The sequence below is a fragment of the Rhododendron vialii genome, chromosome 12a (genome assembly GCF_030253575.1).
Source record: "Rhododendron vialii isolate Sample 1 chromosome 12a, ASM3025357v1".
Taxonomy (NCBI): Eukaryota; Viridiplantae; Streptophyta; class Magnoliopsida; order Ericales; family Ericaceae; genus Rhododendron; species Rhododendron vialii.
Window position 1 is genome coordinate 34,687,528 of NC_080568.1, and position 25,397 is coordinate 34,712,924.

Genomic DNA, 25,397 nt, shown 5'->3' on the forward strand with positions numbered 1-25,397 from the left:
ATGATTCTTGTTCAGGTTAGACTCATTTCGCATTGTTCATTTGCATTACGTTTGAACCCAGGTGAGTAGTTAAGTATGTTACATATTTTCGAAAGTTCCCTGTGTCCGTTAAAAGTATTTCCTTTAGAAATTTATATGAATGTTATTCGAATACTCAAAATTGTTTATAAGTTGTTCTATAAATTGACATGCGATGAATTTTCTGAGATCAATTGTTAATATTCTTTTTGGTGAGAACTTGGTGGATATTAATGGGAACATTTATTTCCGAAATCCAGGAAAATTATTTCTTCTCGTGTTGGTTACCCTGGCCATTGGGGAAAAGACCGTGTTAGGCCGGTGACCCTAATGCTCAACAACTTTCTTTCGCCGGATCATCATAGGAAAAAGTACCACGGGCTGGCAACCCTGGTGACTCTAAGTTCGATATTGGATCCAATTTTGATGAGATTTATTTTGGCCAAGGTATTGTTTGATTGTGGTTCCCCATTATTGATAGAGTTATTGTTGTGATCATGTAGAGACCCGTAAATTTCCTATTTAATTTTAATATTTGTAATAAAAGAAAATAAAAGAAAAGAAAAGGATGAAAATGGTTTAATTATGAATGTGGGAGTCTTATGTGCAAGGTTTGAAAGTAATGGGTGCTAGCATAATTTTTGTGCATGTGTGTTCGTGTATACCAGGGAGATGTTTTCTTTTGGGCGCCGCTATTCGCAGCCCTCTATTTACTCTCGTAGCCCACTAAATTTCGGTAAATGATTGTTGAAAATCATAAATAACGTTTCGGTAAATTGCTGTTGAAAACAAGATTATATTTCGGTAACTACATGTCGAAAATATGTTCAACTTTCGGTAAACAACTGCCGAACATGCATTTTCGGTAAACATCTGTTGAAAAAAATATTATATTTCGGTAATTGGATGCTGAAAATATATCTCAATTTCGGTAACTAACTGTCGAGTATAATTGAAAATTTTTAACGGGCTATGAGAGTAAATAGAGGGCTGCGAATAGCAGCGCCCTTTCTTTTTTTTATTTCATTTTCATTCTCATCTCTCCCTCGTCTCTCAGCTCTCTCTCGATCTCTCTCACTCACTCACCCAATCACTCAAAACTCACAACAATCAAGCTTAACTCCATCGTCTACTAGTATATTCGAGCTTGTATCGCGTTGGACAAAGCTTGGTTCGGTGTATTGTTGCTTGATTTGGACTCCGGAAGCTAGGGTTTGCACAATCTCCTTGATTTCGGTTTGGATATTTGAAGTAGGAAATTCTACATCTCTTTATATGTTATTTGGGTTCTCCTATATCTTATTTGAGTATTTCCATGCTTTGTTTGAGCTTGTATTGGTTGTTGTTTGGCCTGGATCAAAATCTGTTATCTAATGAAAAATCGCCAAAATTCTGGACTCCGACCGGTAGGACATTTTTCTCTATCGGTAGAACTTCCTCGTTGTGATAAAATGTATCCACTGTTTTGAGTTTGTACCGGTAGGATTTATTCCATACCGGTAGGATTACTAACTTTTTTCCAGCACCTACCGGTTATAATTTTTCTTCTACCGATAGAATCCCCGTGTACCAATGTTTTGTTTCTCCTGTTCCCAGTTTGTACCGGTAGGTGCCCATTTCCTACCGGTAGGTAATCTGCCTAAAAGTACAGTTTCCTGATGCTTTGAAATCCAACTTTTGACCAAAGTCATAATCCCTGCCATGGGTTATATAATTATTTAAACTTACAATAAGGAATTGTCAGTCACACTTGTTACCTAGACTAACGTGAAAAGGCATCTGGAGTTTTTAAAATGGTTGAGATCAGGGAATGATAAAGATGAGTTTTATGCACGACATTTGTACAAACGATACGCTTGAGCTTGTAAATGACGCGCGAACATTCGGGGCCCATCGATGGGTGGGTGCATGGCAGGGGATGTCAGGATCCCATAATTAGCCTGGCAGGAGCTAATGCTCAAATTAATCATTCAAGGCCTAACCTTCAAGGTGGGTGCTTGGCAGGAGATATCGGGGTCCCAAAATTAGCCCGGTAGGAGCTTCAGCTCAGACACACAAATGACACGACATGTTGAGACATGAATTGAACGGGTATGATTTATGGGTTGAATAAAAGAAAAATTGGAGATTTTGGGACACTTGTTCATGAAAGTTGTGCTTCATCGATCCGTTGTCTTGTGATCTTTATCATTCGTTCATTCGTCTCGCTCATTTGCATATAGAGTTTGCGTAGACTTTTCTACTGGGTTAGTGTAGCTCAAGCCTTATATTATTTTCAGGTGCTAACCCAGGACCATAGCTTGCATTGCTTGGCGTGCTTGGAGTGTGGACATTATTTTTGAAAGCTAACCGAAGGAGTTACCTATTCATCTTTGTAAATTTATTTTGAAAGACGTATTTGTAACTTAAATTGTAATTCTTTTGACTCGGAATATTGTAACCACAAATTCTCTTTCGAACTTTGCTACTTATGATAATTTGGGGCCGTCGAGTTGATATTGTCATATTTTGAAACCGTGTGAACTTGGAAGCGTAATTAAGAGAATGAGAACACAGTGATCTTTTGGGTACCGTACGGATATTTGTGAGTACTTTATTGTGTAAATCATTTATAATTATGTTTAAAATCGAGAACGTGACAACTTGGTATCAGAGCATAGGTTTAGAACACCTAGAGACCGTGGGGAGATGTTTTGTCTCATGGGTTCAAAATGTCGCGCCTTCTAACATAACTTGTGCATGCTTGTGTGACTAACATTCACGTGATTACTTGGCATTGCATTTTCATTATCGTAGAGTGGCGTAGAGTTGTTAACCCTTGTCGAGGAGTTGAGGGCTTCGACCTCATAATAATAATGTTGTGATTAATTGTTTCCCTTTCTTATGTCATGTAGTAAGATGCCTCCAAAAATGCGTGTCAGACGAGTTGGGGCTGGAACCCGGGGTGGTCGAGGCCGTGGTCGTGGTCGCGGGGTACCTCTTAAGAACGAGGTTAGTCAGCATGGGGAGAACCCAGGCGGGAATCCGGGGGCTGGGGCCGGTCGGGGTACAAGAGTACCACCCAATCAAACTCAATTTGCTAGGGATCTTGTCGCAGCACTTACAGCTGCAAATCTTCTGAACCAAGCTCCTAGGGAGAATGTTGAGGATCGAGCCATGGTGGCAATGCGAGAGTTTAGCCGTAGGAATCCATCGGTGTTTGATGGAACCAGTAGCGACCCTTTGGTAGCTGACCATTGGCTAGCTCAAATTCGTAAACTCTTTAGAGCTCTTAATATCACAGAAGATAACATCAGAGTAGGTATTGTGGTCGTTCAGTTAGTTGGGGAAGCCGATGAATGGTGGGAATCTGTCTTAGAGTCTAGGAAGGATGCGAAGAGAGCGGTAGGGACCGCGGCTCAAGTAAATGAACCGGATGTGGTGGATTTGACGTGGGTAGAGTTTGAGACAATTTTTGAGGAGCAATATTTTCCTGAAACCAATCGTGATCAATTGAGAGAACAATTTGAGAAGTTAGAGCAAGGAAGTATGACCGTGTCGGAGTACGCACAGAAATTCCAATCTTTATCTCGCTTTGCGCCAGAATTGGTGGCGACGAAAGAGGGGAAATGTAGGCGCTTTGAGAAAGGGCTACATAATACCGTGAGGAGGATGGTAATGGTGTAACGCAAGACTAAATTTGCTGAGGTAGTTGAGTGTGCAAGGAGTATTGAGATTCCGAAGGAAGCGCAAAGGAATAGAGGGGTTTGGGAACCGCAACAATCAACCGTGAATGCAAGTTCTTCATCGGGGAGCTTTGGAAGCCAAGGGAGGAAAAGGGCAAGGGAACCATCTCAGACACCGCAGGGTAGTTCGTCGAACTTTAGGCCGCCTTTTTCTTCTTTGGGGGCTCGGGGTGTTCTGTCTAGACCTCCACCTGTTTGCTACAAGTGTAACCAACCTGGACATGTTCGTGCTCAGTGTCCACACCTCGAGAAGGCTTGTTTCGTTTGTGGTACAACGGATCATTTTGCAAGGAACTGTCCTCAGGGGTCGGGAGCGCGTAGTGAGTTAGGTTCCGTGCAGCAGACGGGAACAGGACACAATGCGGGCCGACAGTTCAGGGGCACTTTGAGGCAGCAGCAGCCTTACTTTCGTCAGACTACGTCAGCTCAGAGTTCTGGGGTTGACAATGGAGCGAGTTCTTCCGCGCCTGCTCAGGGTTCTGGTCAGAGAGAGGGTTTTATGTAGGGTCAGGGTACCCAGGGGCGAGTTTTCAACATCACTTCTGCTATCCCACCTACCACTTCTCAGGCTCCGGAAACTTCTGTTGTGAGGGGTACTTTTCTTTTGTTCAACTCATTTGCTAAAGTACTCTTTGATTCTGGAGCATCGCATTCTTTCATTACTGCATCATTTGTGTGTGCCTTGGAATTAGAAACGGAGATTATTAGTCCTCCTTTGTTTGTTGAGACACCTTTAGGGGGTAGAACACCTCTTGATTGTATTTGTCGAGATTGTGAGTTGAATATTCGTGATCGTCGTTTCGTATTCGACTTCATTGTTCTGGGAATGTCGGGATTCGATCTTATTCTAGGAATGGATTGGTTATCCACATTTCATGCTACCATCGATTGTTTCAAGCGTCGAGTTCGTATTTGTCCTGTCGAAGGTCCTTGTTTCGAATTCTTTGGGGAGCGTCGGGAACCATTGGAACCTTGTTTATGTGGGCCTCGTGAGCTAGGGTCGGTTTATTCATTGTTGGCGAGTTTGACGTTAGATGAGGATGCCTTCATGCGTGGGGAGTTACCCTTAGTGGTTTGCGACTTTCCAGGTGTGTTTCTGGAAGAGTTACCTGGTTTACCTCCCGAGAGAGAAGTCGAGTTCGCGATAGACTTACTTCCCGGTATCACTCCTATTTCCGTACCTCCATATCGTTTCGCGCCCGCCGATTGAGAGAGCTAAAGACTCAGTTACAAGAACTGGAGAACCTAGGATTCATTCGTCCAAGTACGTCTCCGTGGGGAGCACCAGCTCTTTTCGCGAAAAAGAAGGATGGTTCACTTCGTTTGTGTATCGACTATCGTAAGTTAAACCGAGTCACCATTAAGAACAAGTATCCTATGCCTAGAATTGATGATTTGTTTGATCAACTACGGGGTGCCACTTGTTTTTCTAAAATCGACTTGAGGTCCGGTTATCATCAGTTGAGGGTTCGTAGAGAGGACATCCCTAAAACCGCTTTCCGCACTCGTTATGGCCATTATGAGTTCGTTGTTATGCCTTTCGGACTGACGAACGCTCCAGCTACTTTCATGGACTTGATGAATCATATTTTTCGTGCTTATCTTGATCTCTTCGTCGTCGTCTTTGTGGATGATATTTTGATCTATTCGCCTACGGAGGAGGAACACCAAGCCCATCTCACCATCGTTCTTGAACTTTTGAGAGAGCACCAGCTATGCGCTAAACTTAGTAAGTGTGAGTTATGGTTATCCGAAGTCAAATTCTTGGGTCACGTGGTTTCGAAAGGTGGAGTGTCTATTGATCCAGGAAAGATAGAGTCCATTATGAATTGGCAGCGACCAAAGAACGTATTCGAGATTCGAAGCTTCTTGGGTTTGGCTGGGTACTACCACCGTTTCGTTTTAGACTTCTCTCGTTTAGCGGCACCAATGACTAGATTGACACGTAAGGGGACCCGATTCGTTTGGAGTGACTCGTGTGAGACAGCCTTTGAGGAGTTAAAGAAGTGATTGACTACCGCGCCGGTTTTGATTGTGCCCGAACGTGGAGTTGGCTACTCTGTGTATTGTGACGCGTCTAAGGAAGGGTTGGGATGCGTGTTGATGCAAGCGGGGCGAGTGGTAGCGTATGGGTCACGACAGTTGTAAACACATGAGCGGAATTACCCGACACACGATCTAGAACTTGCAGCCGTCGTATTTGCTTTGAAAAGTTGGCGCCATTACTTGTACGGTGAGAAGTTTGAAGTCTTTTCCGATCATAAAAGTTTAAAATACTTATTCTCTCAAAAGGAACTTAACCTTCGTCAACGCCGTTGGATGGAGCATTTGGAGGATTATAACTTCGAATTACAATACCACCTAGGGAAAGCGAACGTTGTGGCTGACGCATTGAGTAGAAAACCGACACATCTAGCGAGCTTAGCGATTCATGAGTGAAAAGCAATAAATGATTTGGGCTCCTATGCCATACACTTTGAGGAAGTTCAGGAAGGGGTCACGTTATGCAACTTAACGGTGCAATCGACTTTATCGGCGAGAGTGATTGAGGCTCAGCAACATGATGAGGAAGCGGAGGAACTCCGTACTAGATTCCTTAGTGGAAACGCTCAAGAAGGGTGGATGATTCACGCCGACCGAAGCTTGCGCTATCAAGGAAAGTTGTTCGTACCCGTTTCGTGTCGGGAAGAAATCTTGCAAGAGTTCCATCATTCTCCGTTAGCCTCACCCGGGAGGAACGAAAATGTATCATGACTTGCGTAGACAATTTTGGTGGTCCGGAATGAAGAGGGACATTGTGATTTTCGTGTCCAAGTGTCTCACGTGCCAGCAAGTGAAAGCGGAACATCAACGACCCGCGGGGGAGTTGCAACCATTACCAGTGGCCGAGTGGAAGTGGGAACATGTGACCATGGATTTCGTTACGGGTTTACCGAGGGGGCATGACGCTATTTGGGTAGTTGTGGATTGATTGACCAAAACCGCTCATTTCTTACCCATTCAGGTCACCGATTCCATGGATGTGCTTAGCCATTTGTATATTCGAGAGATCATTCGACTTCATGGGATTCCCGTGTCCATCGTGTCCAATCGAGATCCGAGGTTTACCGCACGTTTTTGGCAGAGTTTGCAAGCTGCTTTGGGCACTAATCTTCTATTTAGTACCGTGTATCATCCTCAAACCGATGGGCAATCAGAGAGAACGATTCAGATTTTGGAAGACATGCTTCGGGCTTGTGTGATGGACTTTCGGGGTAGTTGGGAGGACCACTTGCCATTAGTTGAGTTCGCGTACAACAATAGCTATCAATCTAGTATCGAAATGGCACCGTACGAGGCTTTGTATGGAAGACCGTGTCGATCGCCTGTGTGTTGGATCGAATTGGGAGAGGCTACGCTTGTAGGACCGGATATGGTTAAGGAGACCTCCGAGAGCTTGAAAGTAATTCGTCAGCGCCTTAAGAATGCTCAAGAGAAAACGACTGAACAAGTTCAGGTGATTCGTCAAAGATTGTTAACCGCGCAAAGCCGACAAAAGAATTATGCCGATCGTCGTCGTCGCTCGTTGTCATTTGAAGAAGGGGATCATGTATTCCTCAAAGTATCGCCGCGTAGAGGTTTGTCTCGTTTTGGGAAAAAGGGAAAGCTATCGCCGCGTTATATCGGGCCGTTCGACATTATTGAGAAGATCGGGGAGGTTGCGTATCGTTTGGCTTTGCCACCGAGGCTATCGGGTGTTCATGACGTGTTTCATGTGTCTATGTTGAGGAAATACGAACCGGATCCATCACATGTGTTGGAGTGGTCCGAACTCAAGTTAGAGGCCGATACGTCTTATGGGGAAGAACCGATCCGTATCCTAAATTCGCGCGATCAAGTATTGAGGGGTAAGATGATACCATTGGTGCGAGTCTTGTGGAGAAGTCAGGGTAGCGAGGAATCGACGTGGGAAAGGGAAGATGAGGTTAGAGAAAAGTATCCACATTTATTCCCGGAGTAACCCAATGTAAGTACTTGAGATTGAAGTATTTTAATGTTTGACATGTTGCATAATATTGGTGATTGAGGTTTTGCATGCATAGGTGATATGTGTGTTAGCTAGTTTTGGCATGAAAAATTTCGAGGACGAAATTCCTTTAAGGAGGATAGGATGTAGAGACCCGTAAATTTCCTATTTAATTTTAATATTTGTAGTAAAAGAAAATAAAAGAAAAGAAAAGAAAGAAAATGGTTTAATTATGAATGTGGGGGGTCTTATGTGCAAGGTTTGAAAGTAATGGGTGCTAGCATAATTTTTGAGCATGTGTGTTCGTGTATACCAGGGAGATGTTTTCTTTTTTTTATATTTCATTTTCATTCTCATCTCTCCCTCGTCTCTCAGCTCTCTCTCGATCTCTCTCACTCACTCACCCAATCACTCAAAACTCACAACAATCAAGCTTAACTCCATCGTCTACTAGTATATTCGAGCTTGTATCGCGTTGGACAAAGCTTGGTTCGGTGTATTGTTGCTTGATTTGGACTCCGGAAGCTAGGGTTTGCACAATCTCCTTGATTTCGGTTTGGATACTTGAGGTAGAAAATTCTACATCTCTTTATATGTTATTTGGGTTCTCCTATGTCTTATTTGAGTATTTCCATGCTTTGTTTGAGCTTGTATTGGTTGTTGTTTGGTCTGGATCAAAATCTGTTATCTGATGAAAAATCGCCAAAATTCTGAACTCCGACCGGTAGGACATTTTTCTCTATCCATAGAACTTCCTCGTTGTGATAAAGTGTACCCACTGTTTTGAGTTTGTACCGGTAAGATTTATTTCCTACCGGTAGGATTACTAACTTTTTTCCAGACACCTACCGGTAGTAATTTTTCTTCTACCGGTAGAATCCCCGTGGACCAATGTTTTGTTTCTCATGTTCCCAGTTTGTACCGGTAGGTGCCCATTTCCTACCGGCAGGTAATCTGCCTAAAAGTACAGTTTCCTGATGCTTTGAAATCCAACTTTTGACCAAAGTCATAATGCATGCCATGGGTTGTATAATTATTTAAACTTACAATAAGGAATTGTCAGTCACACTTGTTACCTAGACTAACGTGAAAAATCCAACTTTTGACCAAAGTCATAATCCATGCCATGGGTTATATAATTATTTAAACTTACTATAAGGAATTGTCAGTCACACTTGTTACCTAGACTAACGTGAAAAGGCATCTGGAGTTTTTAAAATGGTTGAGATCAGGGAATGATAAAGATGAGTTTTATGCACGACATTTGTACAAACGATACGCTTGAGCTTGTGAATGACGCGCGAACATTCGGGGCCCATCGACGGGTGGGTGCCTGGCAAGGGATATCAGGGTCCTATAATTAGCCTGGCAGGAGCTAATGCTCAAATTAATCACTCAAGGCCTAACCTTCAAGGTGGGTGCTTGGCAGGGGATATCGGGGTTCCAAAATTAGCCCGGCAGGAGCTTCGGCTCAGACACACAAATGACACGACATGTTGAGACATGAATTGAACGGGTATGATTTATGGGTTGAATAAAAGAAAAATTGGAGATTTTGGGACACTTGTTCATGAAAGTTGTGCTTCCTCGATCCGTTGTCTTGTGATCTTTATCATTCGTTCATTCGTCTCGCTCATTTGCATATAGAGTTTGCGTAGATTTTTCTACTGAGCTAGTGTAACTCAAGCCTTATATTATTTTCAGGTGCTAACCTAGGACCATAGCTTGCATTGCTTGGCTTGCTTGGAGTGTGGACATTATTTTTGAAAGCTAACCGAAAGAGTTACCTATTCATCTTTGTAAATTTATTTTGAAAGACGTATTTGTAACTTAAATTGTAATTCTTTTGACTCGGAATATTGTAACCACAAATTCTCTTTCGAACTTTGCTACTTATGATAATTTGGGGCCGTCGAGCTGATATTGTAATATTTTGGAACCGTGTGAACTTGGAAGCGTAATTAAGGGAATGAGAACACAGTGATCTTTTGGGTACCGTACGGATATTTGTGAGTACTTTATTATGTAAATCATTTATAATTATGTTTAAAATCGAGGAAGTGACAGATCACCTCCAAGAATATTTATCTGGTTAAATGCTTCATTGATTAATTTATTATTCTATTGGACACCTCGTATGCCAAATTATGATTTAATGGTAAATATTTTAATTCTCGCTTTCAACTTTATTTATTATACATATTTGCTATTCACTGAACTCGTCAGCTGACGGATTTATTCCAACTTCTCTTTCAGGTAAGTTGGAGAGTTAGGCAAGGACTTTGGCAGCACCTCGAGGATTCTTTTGTTTTGACCACCTTAGGGTGTATCATTCAAATTTTATTTTAATAAACGCTTTCGCATTGAAAAAATTGTCAGATTACAAATTCTTTTTTTTATTGTTGGATCACTGGATATTGTTTGGTTTATGGGATGGTTGTACCCCATGTTTATAATTGAGACACATTTGGCTTTGAATTTGATTAATAACGAAAAAGCGATCATTTGATTTTCAATTACTTTGATTTATTCAGGCTGCGTGTTCCATGAGTTAGCCTTGTAATTCATAGCCAATCACTTGCTGTTTTGGGGCGTGACACTGATAGCCAGCGCAAGTTGCAACTTGCAACCCCACTACTGATATTTAATAAGGCCACAAGTACTTCTTTCATTTACCCCTTCATCCCCATTCTGCTCGTCCTCTGTTTCAAACTCCCTTCTACCTGATCAATCTGCTGCTGTTGAGAGAGATAGAGATAGAGATGGGTGACACTGCTGTTGATTTTTTCCTGGAGACCTTGAATAATCTTGTAACGAGCTCCAAACTCGATTTTATCATAGATGATGAGAAACATCAACTTCAATCTCTTGCGGAGGAGATAAAGTACCTAAGAGGGTTTCTCAAGATTACGGAGAAGAAACGCAACGAGCATTCAGAAGTGATGAATTTGGCGATGAGGATCAGAGACGTGATATCCGTGGCAGAGAATGAGGTAGAACAGTGGGTAGTTATTGGTTTCAAGGCTAATCACGCCTCTGATTCTCTTCGTGAACTTGGCGGCCTCATAATCACTGGCCAATATGCTATTCTCCACCGCTTTTCTCCGTTCATAGTTCAATATTTTTGTCTCCTAGGCGTAGAGGAACCACAATACCATCCCCAGAATTTTTTGCCATGTAAGCATCATCGTTCCCTTCACCTTGGATGTGTCAAAAAGAAGATTAAGACTCTTACGGTTGAGGTGAAGCATATTCTCGACGAGAATCTATATGACATCAATGAAGTAGCAGTCAAAAAACTCAAGCAATCTTCTACCGGAAGTGGAGGTATTGTTACTTATTTTTCATTATTTTAAGATTCAAATTAGTTGGTTTCATTAAAATTTAAAAGTCTTCTATGCTTTCAGTTTCAGCTTTGTCGGGCATGAGAATAAAATCATATCATTACCATAAAATAAGCAAAGCAAAATTCTTTAGTGGCAAGCTCTGAAAATTTTGTTTTGTCCTCTCTTAAATTTTAAAGTTAAGAAATCACTCTTCTTCTTTCTGATCGCCCTGTTCGTTGTGGGTGTTTATATGTTTCAAACATGCAGACATCTTTGTTACACACCTTTTATTTCGGTGTTTTACCCACACAAATTGTGTACTTTTGTGGCCCATTAACTACTACAAAATATAAGAAAGACTCCGCGATTTTTAGCCGTGATCTTTGTATTCTTATCTCAATTTTCACAGCGTGGTCTATGGAAGCATAATTAAAAGCTTCATATTTGCAATCACAGTTTTTACCCTTGCTTAAAGTAAAAAAATCGTGATAAAAGCTAATAAACGTAATTTGTTATCTAAATAAGATCTCATTTTCTTTCTTTAAAATTCTGGTTATGTAATACATAAGATCTTGGTTTTTCCAAAAACCACGATCAATAAGATGAAACAATTTCAGTTCTACGCAAAACCGTTATTTTTTCCTAAATAAATGATCTCATTTCTGCATAGAAAATTGTGATGAATTGCTATTTCAAGCCCAAAAATAATAATTCGATTTTTTCTGGATAATTATGTTTGTCCACAAAAAATCTGATCATTCTCTCAACAAACTGCGAACAAGAATCATAAGTAAATCCTATTAAGAACAATCACTTAGTTGTAAAGTTTAGTTATGTATTACTTTTCCACAATAAGACAACATTACCCTTCTTCTTCCTCTTACCCAAAACGACATTGAAGCAATCCCCACCATCAAGCCTAAGAGCATCTCCATCCCTTCTCAAATCTTCACTCAAATTTGAGTAAAAGTATGAGTAAAAACTTCATTTGGTATTGTGTACTCCAATGGGCAAACTCAAATCCAAGCACAAATATGCACAAATTTGAGTAAAAACGCCATTAATGGCAAAGTCGTAAATTTAAAGGTATGAAATTTGCCTTTAAAAATTTGAGTAAGGGTTTAAGTCTAACCAAATTTGAGTCCAAAAACACCTTCGTACCCTGCCGAACATATCCATCCATTAATTAGTTTGCCGAGTATCACAGATACAAGTCAATGTAATAGGGACACACTGTATGCACTTGAGAGCCTGCAAGCTGTGGTGTACACTAGAAATTGTGGACATGTCGTAGAGAGTAGAGACCTAGGTCAATTCTCACACTATCCAGTGATTAATGCTCAAAAGTTAGCCAAATTAATAAAAGTTCATCTATGCTTGTCCAAAGAAAGATGCAATTAGTCGCAATCAATGTTACAACTGAAAATTGCTAAGTAAAATAATACTCTCTCCGTCCCATTTTCATTATCTATTATTTTTATCTCTTTTGTGTCTATTGTCTGTATCTTTTAATCGATAATATTTTTCATGATTTTGACAACTTTGTATTATAAAACAAATTAAAATCTATCAAATAAGATTCATATTGTATATTTTCGAAATCCATTGAAAGATATAGACAATAGACACAAAAGAGACGAGAAATAATTTACAATGAAAATGGGACGGAGGAGTAGATATAGTCAAACAACTCACCTAATATGTATGAAGTGAATGAATATTGTACAGAGACAAATTCAATGACTAGCAATGCCCAATAGTTCCTTGGACAAGAACAAGTTACAAGTATGAGTATGACTAGGACAGCTACCAATTAAGTGTGAATTACGCAAAGACATTATACACAAAAAAACCAAAAACCTGGAACCCAAGCCAATCACTAACCTAGTCACTGAGGCTGTAGGGCAATATTCTAAGCTTTCCACAATACTTGAAACTGGTTGACGAATTGATCCACGAGTTATTCTTCTAAACCCAATTTGAGCTTAACTCAGATTGCTATTTCTTAGTTTAATGAGTTCCAAAACTTCATACCAAATAATTTTAGTAGCATGAAAAATGTAGTTGTTCCTTGCTAACCAAACCGACGAAACACTTGATAATGGAATGGCCTCCCAGATAATTACCTTTCTTTGTTTGCACCCATTCCCGTGCCACCGTCCAAAAAGAGCCAGGACATATCTGGGGGGAACCCAAGTTAAGCCTCACCAATTGATACATTCACATGCACCACAGACTCCAAACAGAATAACAATCAAGCAATAAGCGATCCCCAGTTTAAAGTTCAACGCCACAGAATCTTATAGCATTTTGTACATTATCCATAATTCCCTATCTAAATACCAGTTCAGAAGTTTTGGTTTTCCCAGAATTGCAAGCCAACAAACGACTGTAACTTTTGGAGGAGCCACATTCTTCATGTAGAGTTAAAGACTCTATCATTCGAGTGACCTTGCCTGGCAAATCAACTGATTTCAACAATGAACGAATTGAAAACACAGGATTAATTTGAGCACATTATCTAAAATCCAATAGAAAAAATTAACACACAATGGAACAATAGGTCATAAGGAACCTAAACAAATTCACAAGGAATAAAAAGAATTTCAATTTACGAATCTTGATTCGAAAGATAAGAATCGCCAACAAAATTAACTAGCACGATAACAATATCTGGGTAGGCAAGTTAAGTGATAAGCCCAAAATATTGTGGGACATTAACATGGATATCAAAATCGAATGAGAACTTTACCTTCTTAATTTGTTATTGTCTATTCCATCTCTACAATCTAACAGTCCTTGTTAAAGAAATTACCACAGTTGCATATACCACACCAACATGACAAATATATATGGTCTCCAGTACTCTCGGAAATCACGATGAACGAGTACATCTTCACCATAATATCCATCCTTCCTAAACCAATATAAGTTGTACTGTGTTAGGGTTCACAAATAGGGGTCTATGGAGAAATGATTTAAGGTTCAAAATTTGGGATATGTATATGTATAAACATAGGTAGAGGGAGAAGAAATCGTTGCGAGGATTTGGAGCACTTGCATAAACCGCCAAAGCAAAAGTAACTGCTGAAATTGTCTGGTGCAAACATTCACACGTGCATTGACCGTTGTGTCTGGATCTGTGTTCCTAGATTTTGGGGACAAATATTGACTTGGTAAAGAATCAAAATTTTGTATTGTTCACTGGTAACTTTTTTTTTTTGATAAGTACGATACCATTGAAAAGCCCCTACCAAACAAACAATGTCAAGGAGACTCTCCTGACTATACAACTATACTCCTTTCAAAGGAGAATTACAAACTATGAACAAAAGGAAAAGAATTGATAACCTATTCAAATCAAATCTAAAACCAACTCCTATCCAGAGAACACAACTACAACTTCAACCAAGCACCGGCATCCATATGCACCACTCATCCTACTGCTGCAAAATGTAGTGTTCAACCAGCCTCCAATTAGCACACAAACCTTTATTTTCTGTGGAAGCCTTCACCCTTCTCAAAGAGCTAAGGAAGTCTCTTATAGAGCTCAGAATCTGTAGCACAACTTGATCACTAGCCACAGTTTTTTGTTGAAAAACTCTCAGATTTCTTTCCCTCCAAACAAAGTAAACAGTAGCAGCTAAAGAACATTTCAAAATTTTACTCTTAAAACTATTGCCCTTAACAGATTGGACAAAGCACTCCAACAAAGTAGACAAGGTAATTGGTACTCTAGTAGAAGAAGACTTACTCCATACTCTAGCCCACACAGATGCAGAGTAAGAGTATTCAAAAAATAAATGTTGATGAGTTTCCTTCTCATAGCCACACAAAGGACAATCTCATCCACATGCACTCCCCATTGGTGCAATCTGTCTTTGGTACTTAACCTTTCTTGAGCAGCCAGCCAAACAATGAAAGCCCATCTCGGAACATTCTTAGAAAACCACACCACTTGTGTCCAAGGCTGATAAGAATATTTTGTTCTCACAGCCTCCCAAGCAGACCTAGCAAAGTAAAGACCATTAGAACTAGGAAGCCAAAACACCAAATCATCAGTAGAACAATCAGGGTGGAAAGTTGCAGGAGTGTGGTGAATTATAGACTGAGTGATTCTATTTCTGGATCTGGGCCACCTCCAACAACCTTGATGAATGATAGAAGAGACTCTAGCATGCAGAGAAGTACCAAGGTTATAAACCACTTCATCACCAAATCTTTTGTATAATGGCCCCAAAGGATGCCAGTTATCAATCCAAAGGAAACTAGACAAACCATTGCCCACTTTGTATTGGATTAACGGTTGGCCAAGACTCCTAAGTCCAAATATCTTTCATATGTCCAAGAGGAGTCTCTAGGGTATCCATATTCCACAAGCTCAAATTTTTGATGATGTAGGTATGCACCCATTTGACCCAGAGAGAATCAGCCTTCTTTGCAAGAGCCCAGAGATGCCTAAGCATGGTAGCCTTATTCCACTCTTTAATCTTTCTTAAGCCAAGACCACCCTCCATCTTAGGCCTGCAAACATGCTCCCACTTCACCTTTGCCCCAATATGTCTCATCTCAGCTCCGGACCAAAGGAAAGCCATCAAGGAAGATTCAATTTCCTTGATAACCTTGCTAGGAATGATGAAAATAGAAGACCAATAAACTTGTACAGAAAATAAGACAGTTTGAATCAACTGAACTCTACCAGCATAGGTAAGTTTCTGATTAGACCAGCCATGGATATGCTTCAAAATTTTCTCCTTCAAAACAGCACAATCAGCAGATTTCAATCTTGCAGAAATAATGGAACACCCAGATATCTAATAGGTAGTGTAGCTTCTGGAATTGGAAGAACAATACCCAACTCCTCCTTTAATTGTAAATCCACCCCAGCATAGAAGATAGAGCTTTTAGCCATATTAGGTCTCAGCCCAGAATAAGAGTGAAAGTCATTGAGAAGATCATTAATAAGGGTAAAAGAAGGCACATCAGGCTCACACATAATGAATAGATCATCAGCAAATGCAAGGTGGCAAATCTGTAACTCTTTGCACTTAGGATGGTAACTGAACTGACCTTGATTTACCCTAAGATGCAACAAAGATGAAAAGGCTTCCATTACAATGAGAAAAAGGTAGGGAGAGATGGGATCTCCCTGCTTCAACCCTCTATAGCCCTTGAAATAACCTTCAGAGTAGCCATTAAGAACAACAGAGTACTGAGCAGTAGAGATGCACCGGTTAACCTAATGAATATACATAGCAGGAAAGCCCATAACCCTCATAACATCAAATAGAAATGACCAATCAACTTAATCATAGGCCTTCATGAGGTCAATTTTAATGGCACATCTAGGGAGTCCTTCATCTTTATGGTACCCTCTAACCAATTCCTCCATTAGTAAGATGTTATCAACTATGGATCTCCCTTTTATAAAGGCAGATTGAGCTTTATTTATAAGGAAAGGGAGAACAGATTGCAAACGATTGGCTAGAACTTTAGTAATACATTTATAAGAGACATTGCAACAAGATATAGCCGATAATCTTTGATAGTAGATGGAGAATGAACCTTAGGGATAAGAGAAATAGCTGTAGCATTCAGCTCCTTCAACATGTATCCATGCTCAAAGAAATATGTAACGGCCTGAACCAAATCCTGCCCAACCACACCCCAGTTTTTCTGATAAAAGAGAGAATTATAACCATCCGGGCTAGGAGCTTTATCACCATTGATAGACCACAAGGCTTTTTTAATTTCAGCAACACTCACAGGACTAATAAGCTGATCCACAGCATCCATGGGCAATCTAGATTGAATGGCTTGTTGTAATTGAAAGCTAGCATCCACTCTGCTAGAGAAAGGAGTACCCAATAGACCAACATAATACCGTAAAATTTCTTCTTTGATAGCCTCAGAATCTTCAATAAACACCCCTTCAATAGTATGCAAACTTTAATTGGTATTTCTGGCCCTATGAGCACACATTTTCTGATGGAAAAAATTTGTATTTTGATCCCCCAGAGCAAGCCATTTAACTCTGGACCTCTGTTTCATAAAAGACTCCTCACCATTCCTAAGGTTTATGTAAGTACATACCAGTTCCTTCTCTTGAATACACAAAGCAACATCAAAGGGGGTAGCAAAAAGTTGTTGAATAGCTATCATCTGATCCCTAGCCTCCATAACTCTTGTACTAATATTAGAGCAACACCTCAGATTCAGGTGCTTCAAGACCCCTTTTAACCTCTTCAACTTTGCAGCCAAAACAAATATAGGTCTGCCCACCACCAAATTAGTCCAAGATGAGGATAAAATATGTTCAAACTCTGGATGTTGCATCTAGAAATTGAAGAATTTAAAAGATTTCCTCTTCCTATTTGCGGTAGACAAACAGAAATTGAGCAGTGATCAGAAATTCCAGGAGAAAGAAAATAAGCTTCCGCATAAGGAAACAGATCCATCCAAGAAGTGTTAGTAAGAACTCTATCAATACGACTCTTATTGTCACCACTACCACCACGTTTATTGGTCCAAGTAAACCAAAAACCTTTGGAAGGCAAGTCATCTTGAGAAAGGTCAGTCAGACATTCATTAAACTCATCCGCAGAATTAACATCAAAACCTACCAACCTTTCACTAGCCAAACGCACAGTATTTAAGTCCCCCAATTGAATCCAAGGCCTATCTCTAAACCCATGATAAACAGCCCTCATATCAGACCAAAGAACTCTTCTATCAGAACTTCGATTACAACCATAAACAATCGATAAAAGGAAATTCTTCTTGCTATCTAGCAACACCACATCCACAATCACAATCTGTTCAGCATGAAAAACATGAGTAATAGACATCTTCAGGGGATCCCAACCCAAAAGAATTCTAGTCACCGGACCACTAGTATAATTGTGCACAGAACTCCAGCCCATAGGAAAACAGTGAGAGATAGTAGATTGCAAATTCTCTAATCTAACCTTAGTCTCCACAACACCCATCAAACTAAAATTATTAACCAGAACAAGGGATCTAACCTCTTTTTGTTTTAGGGGGTCGTTCAACCCCCTAATATTCCAGGCTCCAAGCTTAATCATTTAGAAGGAGGATTCTTCGGACCACCACCCTTACCTTGGTTCCCACCACTCTGCACAGGAACCTTAACACCTTTACCAAGGCCATTGCCCTTGCCTCTTCCTCTATTCTTCCTTTTGGTAGGAGCAATGGGAGGGATATCATCCTGAGAGGGATATCATCCTGAGATAAACCAGCAACAAAATCTGCTTCAGAAGGCAAACAAGAATCACCCCCTCCACAACAACAGCAGCTTCAAGAACAGAAAATTTATTCAAACTACACTGTATAGGATTATAAACATTGGTGCTAGAAGAAGCCACCACAAATTCCACAGGAGAATCAACAAGCACATCATTACAGACTTCTTCAACTATCCCACCCCTCCCACCTGATGGAGACATAACAGCACAAGGAGTTGAAACAGGAGTTACGAGCTTTGGGGAGGGAGCAGGACAAAGAATAGAATCATCATTTTCCTCTCTATCTGCAACAGTAGAAGGACCATGACCATTTCTTTCACAACCCAAACCTTAGCCTTGTTCCCTATTTGACCAGAACCAACATTAGTACTACCAGTAGCAACATCTTGGCAGGGTCTATGACCAAAAACATGACATTTAGAACACTTAAGGGGCCTCCAAGGGTACCAAACTTTAATAGTGAAACACGCACCATTAGCAAGAACAACATCAAAGCTCTCAGGTAATTCAGAATTAACATCTATTTCTATACAAATCTTAGCATAATTCAACCTCTTACATTGCTCAGTCACAGAATCAGCGTAAAGAAGCTTACCTACTGCACTAGCCACAAAGCTCAAGCCTGCAGCCGTCCATAACTCCAACGAAACATTATAAAACTGAGCCCATAGCGGAATCTTCTGCAACTGATCCTTTTATGGGCACATCTGAGGCTGCCATTGTGTAAGCACCATCAACCTTCCCCCAAAATGCCAGGGCCCTGCCTCAACAACCTCTCAATACGCTCCAGCCCTATCAAATTGAAAGAAATAAAAACCCTCATCATTAGACAACACATCAATGAGCCCAAACTTTCCCCAGATCGCCTCAGCAATGGTTTGGACAAACCGAAAGGGAAGTTTCCGATCAACAAAGTACCCTACCACACAATTCTTCCATCTGGCTGCCCCAAGGGAGGCAACCTCCTCAGGAGGACTAACCACAATCCTATTATTAGCCACAACAGGAGAAAAATACTGCAATTTCATATGCGGAGTAACCGGAACAGCCTCAGAAACCTTAGCCGCCCACGAAACAGTAGGAACAACAAGAGACTTACCAGAATTGGCATCAGAAGGCAAAACCCTAGACGCTTTCAACAGATTCTCCTTGTCTTCCAAATCCCCTCGCAATTTCTTCAGCTTAGCAGTCAATTCCTTGATTTGACGAGCAGCAGGACCATCAGAACTATCGATACGCAAGTGATCGGAAGTAGGGATCGAAGCATTCTTCAGTAATTGGACAATATCCACCCGTTCAATGGAAGCCCTAACCGACGAACTCACCCCATTCCCAGCCCTAGAATGGAGAGAGGGATCCTCCAAACTAGGAAAATTGGCTTCGTAATCCCCAGCCATGGGTGGCTAGGGGATAGGGAGAAAACCAGACGAAGAACACGATACGACAGAAAGATCGCCCCAAAATCGCCTCTCTGAACTTTTGGTTTACAAAGGTTTTGTCAATTCTTCACGTACAAATATACAGACAGAGATCATGTAATGATAAGTGGGTTCAATTATTCATATTATCAACCATAACAATGATTGGTAACAAGAGAAATACTTTACACTCAAACTCAAACAGATTTCATTAATAATCAAAACACACAAAGTTACATATCTCACTCTCTCTTCTTCACACACACTAACGCACATACGTAACAATTGGGGGGAGACCCCCTCAGGGGTTCCCCGAACTCGCTCTCTCTCTCTCTCTCTGCTCTCTTCTTTCTCTCTTAACCCACACTTTAACCTCAATGCACATACATAAACTTATGCATAGTTACAATCCACCACAGCCACACATTTGCATCGAACTCCCAACTCCTAACTTAATTCACCCAAAACAGCAAACAAGTACCGACTGTTTGGCTAGCTCCTCACCTGCACAACACATTGGCCGAGCTAATCAAGATTACATCTTTAACAAACAATACGTAACATGGACCATAATAATGAGTAACATGAACCAACATGCAAGCGAATATAATACACACTTAATTTAGCATTAATTCAACTGATTTGATAATAACAACCATTTATAGTTGGTTTCCTTTTCGCTTGGAAATATTATATCAATCAGACAATGATTTGAATGACAATCCAGTGAAATATAAAATAAGATTCTAAATATACAGCTCGAAGATTGTTCATATTGAAGGCTATTTATTCATAATTGGGATATGAGAATTTGTTCTTCTCCAAATTTAATTTATTTTGTTACACTTACTACGTACAGCCCCATCCCCATAACTTTTGGGTTCACCCTTAATCATAACCCTTCCTTTTATTTTCCATCAGGAGGTTCAGGTTCAGGTTCATCAGGAGGGAGCAACCCCTCCAAAGTGGTAGAAGAGAAGGTGGTGGTCGGTTTCAAGGAAGACGTAAAGACATTAATGGGAAAGCTTCATGACAATGGACAGGGTGGACAGCTAGAGATTATATCAATCACCGGCGCAGCTGGAGGCGGCAAAACCACTTTGGCCAAAGAAGTGTATGATCAACGTTTGACGTTGGAAAGCTTTGAAATTCATGCATGGGTTGTTGTTTCTCAAGATTACGATAAGATTATGAAGAAGCATTTGTTAATTTGTATTTTGAAATCAGCTTTCCCAGAAAATCAAGAAGATTACGAGAAGGGTAACGAGGATACGTTGGGAGAAAAGCTACACAAATACTTGAGGGGTAAGAAATACCTTATTGTCATGGATGACATATGGGGCATTGAAGCCTGGAATGATATCCAAAGATCATTCCCAAGGGAGCGCAAGGGGAGTAAAGTCGTGTTCACTAGTCGACTACCCATTCAATCTGATAGCATCTACTGCATCCCTCATCGTTTGGCTCCCTTACCAAAATGTTGCAGTTGGGAATTGCTAGAAAAGAAGGTACTTGTTTTTAAGAGATAATGGATGTACGTGATATAGCTAAAAGTAGTGATTTAATCATATGCTTCATTATAATGTTGCCATACGTTTCTTATTTATAATTTCTTTTCAAGAATTTATATTTTAAAACATTTCTTATTCTTTGTCATATGAAATTTCAAACTCCTATTACTTGGATCGAGTTGTATATAATTAAAATTATAGACATCTAATATTGCCCATATATATATCGAACAGGTATTTGGGAAGAAACAATGCCCGCCAGAGTTGATGGACATCGGTAAGCAAATTGCAGAAAAATGTAAAGGACTACCACTTACGATTGTCACAATAGCTGGCATTTTGGCAACGGAAGACAAGACACCCGATGTGTGGGAGGACATTGCCAAACATTTAAGTTCAACCATTGCCAAAAACCAGGAGGGCTGCATGAAGATACTAGAACTTAGTTATAATCATCTGCCCTTTCATTTAAAAGCGTGTTTTCTTTATATTGGAGCACACCCTGAAGATTATGAAATCCCCGTACGCGAGCTGATATGGTTATGGATTGCAGAGGGATTTATCCCCCAAAGTGCTGGGAGGGAAAGCTTGGAGGCCATAGCAGAAGATTACTTAAACTGTCTTGTTGATAGAAGTCTCGTTATGGTAGCTTGGAAAAGTAGATCCCATGGAGGAATTAAAGCATGCCGTATCCATGATCTTCTACGTGAATTATGCTTGAAAAAAGCTAAGGAGGATAATTTTTTTGCGAAAATTTACGAGGGAGATTTTTCACTTTGTACTCCAAATAAGCACCGTCGCCTCTTCATTGGCAGCCCCCAGTTAATTCATAAGTTTCCCCCAATATCTCCCCCTCGAAACCTTCGATCTTTTCTGTGCTTCTACTTGGCAAATAACATCAATCATCCATCTACCGCTCGTATTAATCTGTCATACTTTGTTGAAAACTTTGAACTTCTCAGGGTATTACATTTGAGCCCCGTTGGATGCCTACAAGAAGTAGGAATAGGAAATCTAGTTCATTTGAGATACTTAGGACTTAGTTTACCACACGAACCACCTAAATGTGCACCTTATGTTTTTTACTACCTCTCGAACCTTGAAACCTTTAACCTCCATGAATCCCCGTCCATAATTCCGTTGCCTTGCGATATAGTTAAGATGGTTAAGTTGAGGCATCTATATACTAAAAGGGGGAGATTCAAATATCATCATGTTTCTAATGATGAAGAAGAGGGGAATATATTGGATAGCTTACAGACCTTGCACCGAATGTGCATGTGTGGGCGTTGCCTACGTTTCTTGGAAAGGACTCCCAATCTTAGGAAGCTAGGACTTATTATTGATGGGGATGAGGATGATGTTTTGATGCTCCCTGACCTAGAGTTCTTAAAATGCCTTGAGATACTCCATGTCACTGGATATCATGACAGGGAGCACGTGGTAAGAACTGGGCTGAAGCTTCCTCGAACTCTTAAGCGGCTAACTTTGGCACGTACGTACTTGAAGTGGGAGGAGCTATCAATAATCCTCCAAACCCAGCCGAGCCTTGAGGTTCTCAAATTGTTAGAGGACGCCTGTAGTGGACGAGTTTGGAACACAAGTGAACTTGAGGAGGGGTTCTCTCAACTCAAGTACTTGAGGCTTGACAATCTGAATATCGAGGAGTGGATTGCTACCGAAGATCAATTTCCAAGACTTGAGGTCTTAGTGGTTCGACATTGCAGAAAACTGAAGGGAATCCCGATTGATTTTGCTAATCTGTACAACCTTCGTGAAATTAATGTGATGTGGTCCAGTCGATCTGCGGAGGAATCAGCCAGAGAGATTCAGGAAAAGCAAAGAAATACAAAAGGAGATGATAATTGCCTAAATCTCCTTACAAGAAGGAATGTATGGTGATTGAGGTAATTCATTACTTTCTGGACAGTAAGGCATACCCAATGCTGGAAAGATGTGCTTCATTTCTAATGTACTGGTTGATACAAGGCAAAGGAGGATTCCTTGAAAGTTGAAACCAACCCATCAACCTCTCAAGAACATACTTTTATTGCACCTGATTGGAAGCCTGCAAATGTGAGTTACTCATCGACCATGGACCTGTCAATCATCAGAGAAGTTTTCTCCGAAGTTGTTTCTGCGGCTGAGGTAAAGCTCCTATCATGACTCAAAAACATAATCTCAAATTTCTGATTTTTTTTTTTGGTTACCAGCTCTTTTTTAGCTTTCGAGATGAAATGCTTTATAATTGGAATTACTTGCTAACAGGCATTGGGTAAAAGTGGCGATGATCTGGTTGAAAGAGTCTGTAAAGCTCAACCTCGACTTTATCCAACAAAGATTTCTCGGGATGGTTCCATTATGGAATGGGTATGTGAAGAGTTTGAATGTTAACTTTCCAAGTTTTTGTGCTTAGTTTTTAAATAAGTTTGTGATGTAGAACCAAATCTGTTTGTTCATTCTCTGCTGATAAATAGTAGTACATTGTTTTTCCTTTTTTTCATGGCAGGCCCAAGATTTTGAGGACCCCGAGGTGCATCAATCGGCATGTTTTACACCTATTTGGCCTTTTTCCGGGGCACCCAATCGCTGTTAAGAGAACTCCTGACCTCTGTAGAGCTGCAGACTTACCCTGTACAAAAGAGGTCGTGTCTTAGAAAATTGAAGGTTCATTTCATTCTTGAATCTCCCATTCATTTTTTTTTTTTTTTTCTGTTTTCACCCAAGCTTTTTATTCTCTTTTTTGGTGTTTTTTTTTTCTATATACTTCGCCCAACTGAACTTGTAGCATTCAATGGCTGCATTACTAGTAAGCCCACTAAGAATTATTCAACTTTCTGCAACGCAAACCGTAGTGTTTGATTCATTGATACGAAGGCTGGATTAATTGGTAATTCCCTTGAATAGCTCATTCTAGCATTTGGTTCACTTTGTACATTGCAAACAGAGTCGTCATTCATTAATTTAGATGAATGGGCATTCCATTGGGAGGCCACAGAACGATTATTCTGTTCTTTGCCAAAAACATTCCATTGATAAGAATCATCATTTTTCATTGTGGTATTTTTCCCAGGCAATTACTGGATTCTATTAGTTTGTTTCAAGGACTAAAACCATTTGGTTGCTTTAGTTATGCCTTTTGTTTCCTTACTCATAGTTTTGAGCTCAATTTTATCAACACTCAGGGAGGATATTTGGTAATCGTCAATTAGCATCATTCTTATGTTGAATTTATGTCAACAGGAGAGGAGGGTCTAGGATGTTCAACGACATGGAAAACTTCTTTGTGGGCACGTCTTCGGAACAGTGAACATGCATACACGGTGGTGAAGCATTTGTTTAACTTGGTGGATCCTGCTCTTGAAGGTGATTAGAGCTTTTAAAAGATCAATGGACACCTAAGATGCCTAATCCCTTTGTTGCTTCTTCAGGTGTTCCATCGATATTTCAAGGTGATGTTTCAGTGTCTAGTCATATTGATGCTGGAGCAAATTGTGGAGAGTTCTTTTGGTAAGGGCTCTTCATTTTTTCCGACTGATATTGTTCCCCGCAACTTGGCCATTAACTTACCTCATAACAGGGATCAAACACAGCGAGATGAGATGGTTTGGGGGCACTCGAAAGATTGTAGTGAGCACTAGTTTTCATTTCCCAAACCAAATGGATTTCAGGTAGATATATAATCATGGAAGGTGTCGCAAAGGTGCTGTGATAACTGATGGAGCTTCGGATATAAAGGATTCGCATTCTGGCATTGGATGGGTTCTAACGGAGGAGGCTACTGGAGCAACAAGGCAGACGTACCCTCACTTCTTCGGCCTTTTACTCCGAATGTCTGGCTTGCTTGGATGCGATGATATGGTGTTTCGATCACAATTTTGTCATATCACAGTTGCGCTACGGATTGGATGGAAAAAAGGCTATGGAATGGCAAGAGCAATCGGTGATTCATGAATTATGTTGTTTGTTTGATGCTATTTCTTTCGTAAGGTTAATCGTGTTGTAGTGCAGCAAGCTCATTAATAGGGTAGGATATAAGAGATCTCTAATCTCTCCTGCAACTGTATTTGTTTAATTTTATACTTGCATTGTCCGTTTCTCAAGAAAAAAAAAAGCTTAAAATTTTTA

General features: G+C 40.3%; 2 protein-coding genes across 2 annotated transcripts; one reads left to right on the plus strand and one right to left on the minus strand.

The window, feature by feature from the left end:
- Positions 1-25,397, plus strand: LOC131309714 (putative late blight resistance protein homolog R1B-16). Its single transcript, XM_058336310.1, has 7 exons — positions 1-61; positions 10,591-11,076; positions 20,704-21,266; positions 21,504-23,417; positions 23,538-23,639; positions 23,779-23,936; positions 24,513-25,397. Exons 1-4 carry the CDS (start codon positions 1-3, stop codon positions 23,169-23,171), a joined length of 2,778 nt encoding a protein of 925 aa, XP_058192293.1. The 3' UTR covers positions 23,172-23,417; positions 23,538-23,639; positions 23,779-23,936; positions 24,513-25,397.
- On the minus strand, positions 18,378-20,053 carry LOC131310763 (uncharacterized). The gene is made up of 2 exons (XM_058337958.1): positions 19,440-20,053; positions 18,378-19,132 (listed from the first exon to the last, which is right to left on the minus strand). The coding sequence occupies exons 1-2, from the start codon at positions 19,735-19,737 to the stop codon at positions 19,074-19,076; spliced, it is 357 nt and encodes a 118-aa protein (XP_058193941.1). The 5' UTR covers positions 19,738-20,053; the 3' UTR covers positions 18,378-19,073.